The following is a 5557-nucleotide window of genomic DNA, read 5'->3' as shown; positions in this document are numbered from 1 at the left end:
CACATGAGAGTTTAAATTTACATCTCCCCATTAAAGAAGAAACAAACATGTAATTCTTCTAAAGATATTCTTAGGAAATTACTATTCATGGTAACTTCAATTTTTCTTCGAACTTAAAAAGAAAAAAAAAAAAAAAGATTGTAACAGAACCACAAAAAAAATAAAATAAAGAAGATTGGTCCTGATTGGATCATGGATGGTTAGATTTGGGGTCAAGCCATGAAAAGGAGAAGAAAGAAGTGGCTGATGATGAGAAAGAAAAAGAAAAAGAAGATATGGGGGAAGAAGGGGAGGAGGAGGAGTAGAAGAAGAAAGAGAGGAAGAGGTAAATCTCACTCACACTGTCACACACGCCTAGCAAACACCTAACTTGGTAGGTGGTGTGTGTTGTTTTCTTGTGTGGACCAAAAACAAAACAAAAAAAAAACAAAAAAAACACACCTAATTTAGTCATGTTGGGTTGTTAAATAAATACACCTAATTTTAGAGTTTCTAATGAATATTTTTATTTTATTTTATTTATATATTGTTCACTTTCTTCCTCTCCTTCTCCGCCCAGGCCAGCAGCCACTCTCTCTCTCTCTCTCTCTCTCTCACACACACACACTCTTTCATTTTCTTTATTTTCCCGGAAAATCTCGGTTTTCCTGAGAAAAAAACAAAAGAAAAGAAAACAGTGGGGAAATGTTTTCGACTAGGTCCGTTTTGCGTGGGCAGCTAAGACCGTCGGTGGCTGTGTTGCACTCTTCATTTTACTCTTCTTTATCATCCGCAGCTGCAATTCAAGCTGAGAGAACAATCAGACAAGGCCCCAGAAATGACTGGAACCGCGACGAGATCAAGGCCGTCTATGGCTCTCCTGTTCTCGATCTCCTTTTCCACGGAGTCAGTACCTCTTCTTTCTCTTCCTTTTTCTTCTTCTTTTAGTTTTTGGTATGCTCTGTTTGGTTGCCTGGAAAATGGGGGAGAAAACAAAGGAAAATGACTATGATATTCTACTTACATTTTCATAATGCATAATTAGTTTGTGGGTATATAATTATTTTCTCTGGTGAAACTTTTTTTTATAATCCTACTTGGTAATGCCTTTGGCCTTAGTTTTGGTATAAGATATCTAGAATTTGATAGACAAGAGCAGGCTTAGTGGACTTACTATAGTATTGTTACATCACATCAAAACTGACAGCTGTAATTAGTTCTAAGGTTGTTAAGGTTCTAAGAATATTTAACTGTACTCATTGATTGAGTCAGTACAAAATATTCATTTCTCTCAAATACCTAACAGTTTTCAGTCACCACAAGTTATAACCATTGCTCTAGTTGACTTCCTAAACTCTTTTCCTTGATATTTACACTGCCCAATGTGTGTTGTGGGTTGATAAGTTATTTTTGATATCGAAAGCAATTTCCTTTTCTCTTTTTCTTCAGATTTTGTTTTGAATGTATTTGTATTTTTTTCTTTCTTTCTATGATTTCATTACATCAGCGTCATATGTTAGAAGTAAATATCTTGCTTTTTCAGGCTCAAGTTCACAGACACACGCATAATTTTAGGGAAGTGCAGCAGTGTACTCTCCTCTCTATCAAGACTGGTGGATGTAGTGAGGATTGTTCGTATTGTCCTCAGTCGTCCCGGTATGACACAGGACTCAAGGCCCAAAAGCTTATGACAAAGGACGCCGTCATGGAGGCAGCACAAAAGGTCCCTTTCTTAATCTTTTGTCTTTACCTTGCATTTCAGAGTTTTGAGTAATATTAAACATCCCTAAGCAATTACAACTCGTGTCATGCTTGACTTACAATAACTAGTCTTACCATTTATTTGTATATTTCTCCCATGAATGGGAAATTTAAGGACTACAGCAGAAGTTGCAGAACTGTTGATGCAATTGGTGATAAATAGAAAACTCATCTTTGATGTTATAATTATGTAAAGCGTATAATGATTGTATGAGTTGAAAGAAGAGTGTCAGAAAAGCAATTAATGAAATTTATCAAGTTCCTTTTTACATTATAGTATCTTAGTCTACGGGAGTGATTGAAACATGCATCAAGAGAATACCATGTTCACAATTTGGTGGTCTGATGTGTATTGTGAGAAATAATGAGTTATTGTAAGGGGATCACTGGAAGCCTCCATCTCATGTACAAAAACTGGAAACATGCAGTTTTGTGTTAATCCTCTAATAGGCGAATTCTGTCAACAATGAGGTGTCCTGGCTAACAATAGCAGCAAATAGCTAAGGGTCCTAGATTTTGGTTATATACATTGGTCCTTTAATTCTAACAGTGCTTGTTATGCTACCATGAATATTTTTTCTTATGGCCGAGTCATGAATATATTGTTCCTTTCTTTTACATATAAAATTTTCAGTATAGGTGATTGATTGCACATGATCATTTGATCGTTGAATCATAGATATGCCCCTAGGACCATAGTGTTGTTATATGAGGCAGGTCAGCACGAAACTTATGTCTCTTTGGAATCATGAACTTTGCTGCCTCATGACCTATTTACATACCGCTTTTTAAGTTATGGGTCTAAATTAAATCATGATGATACTTCTCATTTAAGTTTCAATTCCTTCCAGAACTTCTGCTTTTGAGTTTTATTAGGTAGTGGCATATATTTTATAGAGAAACAATATTGGACCTTACTAATTGTATGTTGGTCTCAAGTTGTCTATTCCTTTAATTTTCTTCACCAGAGATATGAATTGGGAGTACTATTTATGATTTCCTGCTTATGATTAATTCAATTTGTACTTTGAAGTCAATCATGTCTTAATATTTCACCATATTTCATTATTTGACAGGCAAAAGAGGCTGGAAGCACACGCTTTTGCATGGGTGCTGCATGGAGGGATACAGTTGGAAGAAAGACAAACTTTAACCAGATCCTTGAATATGTAAAAGACATAAGGTAATAAAACATTGTATATTGCATATATTAAGCAGATAGGAAGGAGAGGCTTTGTATTGAACATAGATGAGGTTTTGCCCAACAGTTTAACTTATGTTAATATCTCTCACATTCCAGGGGTATGGGAATGGAGGTGTGCTGCACCTTAGGCATGCTAGAAAAGCAACAAGCTTTGAAACTCAAAGAAGCAGGCCTGACAGCTTACAATCACAATCTTGACACCTCAAGGGAATATTACCCAAATGTCATTACCACAAGGACCTATGATGAGCGCTTGGAAACCATTAAGTTTGTCCGGGATGCAGGAATTAGTGTGTGTTCAGGTAATCTGATCTTTTGTATATAATCACATGCATCTATTTCGTAAGTCCATCATTGTCTAGCCTAATGCATGTGATAGATTCTTTCTTCTTCTCCTAATAGTGTAAAAACACATTTGTTAACAGGAGCAGACATTCAGACTGGTCTATTCTTTTCCAGTCCTTAATAAAAGTGGAAAGACTTAGTGTATTGTCATCTTTGGTTACATACTTTGCATACTAAGCTCACAGCAGTGTTATTTATCTTGAATATCTTAAATGATATGTTAATTAGTGGCGAAAGGTTAATCCTATTGGACTTTCTTCCCATTTATTTATGGCTTTTGTTGTACTTGCAAGTTATTCACATTTTTCAACCCATGTTAGTTTTCAAAGTATGTATGAAATGGAATTTTAAAGGCTATGATTTTTTTTATTTTATTCTTGTTACTAATTTAGCTAAAGAGCTTTCTTGTTCAACTTCTTTTATTCTTTGATAAAATCATTTAACGTTCAGAACAGCTGTTTTCTAAGGGGGACATGTTTACTTTTTGACTTTTTGAAAATGTAAATTATGTTGTTTTAAGATATGTAACCTCCCAATGATACGATGGACATTTTTTGATATATATAATCTCAAAGATGCAAAGGGTTCTTTGTCCAGATGTATTTCCATTTCCTTTCCTCCCCCTAAACATTGTGTCTCCCATTTATAGAACCATTTAAATTATGAGAATTTTAACTTTAAAGTTCTTAGAATATTATTTTCTTTGAGTTGTAACCTTATGGTAATTACCATAATTTCTCAAGTCAATTCTAAGCATCTAAGTGATTGACCAAAAAAATTCTAAGCATCTAAGTGTTCATCATCAACATTTACAGCTATGGTGTATTAATGAGCACAAAAATATAGGTATTTACTTCGATGGTAAAGTTAACTTTTTTATTTATTTTCATTTTTAAACAGGAGGAATAATAGGGCTCGGAGAAGCAGAGGAGGATAGAGTTGGTTTGCTGCATACATTAGCAACACTCCCATCTCACCCAGAAAGTGTTCCCATCAATGCACTGGTTTCAGTGAAAGGCACACCTCTCCAAGACCAGAAGGTCAGTCTACATTTGTTTAATTCTAAACTTGACAGTAGAGGTTCTAGCAATAATTGTGCATGCTAAAATGGAGACAGTGGCATATTTTGTGATTCAAGTTGGGCAGTAGTTGACACAAAATTATGGATAAGATGTGTTTAGGGTGACTTTAGATCATCACTTTAACAATTGTACTTGTGCCCCTCGGTGGTTTAAATCTCACTTTAATCATAGCGTCTAGAGCCATCAATCATCATGCCAGTTGCATTCTCTAAATTCTATTGATGTTCCAAGACTTGATTAGTTTAACAGAATTCATTTTGCTACATCTATGTGCAGCCAGTTGAAATTTGGGAGATGATACGAATGATTGCCACTGCCCGTATAGTCATGCCAAAAGCAATGGTCAGATTGTCAGCTGGCAGAGTAAAGTTTTCAATGCCAGAGCAGGCATTGTGCTTTCTTGCTGGTGCAAATTCGATATTCACTGGTGAGAAGCTGTTGACCACTCCAAACAACGATTTTGATGCTGATCAACTCATGTTCAAGGTGCTTGGTCTGATTCCCAAAGCTCCCAGTTTCTCTGAGGAACCAGCAAAGGCATACGAGGCGGAGGCTTGTGAGGAAGCTGTTTCCAGTTCAGGCTGAAATTGTTATACAAGAGAGTGTTGGTCTGTAGTTTCTTACATTTTTTAAGCTGTAATTTTAGTGTTAGTTTGTAGCTGAAAGAATTGCACTCAAAGTAAAATTCAGTTAGAAAATAAAAGCGAAATTTAGTAAGTCGATGATTGGATGATAACTCTATAAGCCCCATTAGAGAACTCACCATATTCACTGGTATGAGACCCAACATCACACATACACACACAAAGACAAACGCAGACGAAAATATGCGATGTTCTCTTTTGTTGATCAAGTCCTAGGCATTTGTAATTTCTTAGATTACAAATGAACCTGTAGAGAAGCAGCGCGGCAGGAGGCTTCTGCTGTGACCAATGCTGAAGCCCCACGTGGCGAAAACCCGAACAGCAGACTGGTTTTTGCTATGGTTTTGATAAAAATAAAATTTTATCCATTCTGAAAATACCAACGGCTCCCATGGGGGTTTGTTTTTTCGGGTCAAACGGCTTCCATGAGATGTTTACGTACAAAAGAGTTGGAAGAGGTTTTTGACTTCCTCTGCATTTACTAACACTAAAGTGAAAACCAAAGAGTAAAAACTAAAAACAATCCCTAACTTCCATTCTCA

At 36.0% G+C, this 5557-nt stretch overlaps 1 protein-coding gene across 1 annotated transcript; it reads left to right on the top strand.

Annotated features, from left to right (window-relative positions):
* Nucleotides 1-518: 518 nt before the first annotated feature.
* BIO2 (Radical SAM superfamily protein) lies at nt 519-5088 on the top strand. The gene is made up of 6 exons (XM_021963025.2): nt 519-885; nt 1523-1702; nt 2817-2923; nt 3041-3246; nt 4190-4329; nt 4648-5088. Exons 1-6 carry the CDS (start codon nt 685-687, stop codon nt 4954-4956), a joined length of 1143 nt encoding a protein of 380 aa, XP_021818717.1. The 5' UTR covers nt 519-684; the 3' UTR covers nt 4957-5088.
* The last annotated feature ends 469 nt before the right edge of the window (nt 5089-5557 follow it).

This window comes from Prunus avium, chromosome 1 (assembly GCF_965620075.1).
Source record: "Prunus avium chromosome 1, drPruAviu1.hap1.1, whole genome shotgun sequence".
Lineage (NCBI taxonomy): Eukaryota > Viridiplantae > Streptophyta > Magnoliopsida > Rosales > Rosaceae > Prunus > Prunus avium.
This window is presented reverse-complemented; position numbering and strand designations above follow the sequence as displayed.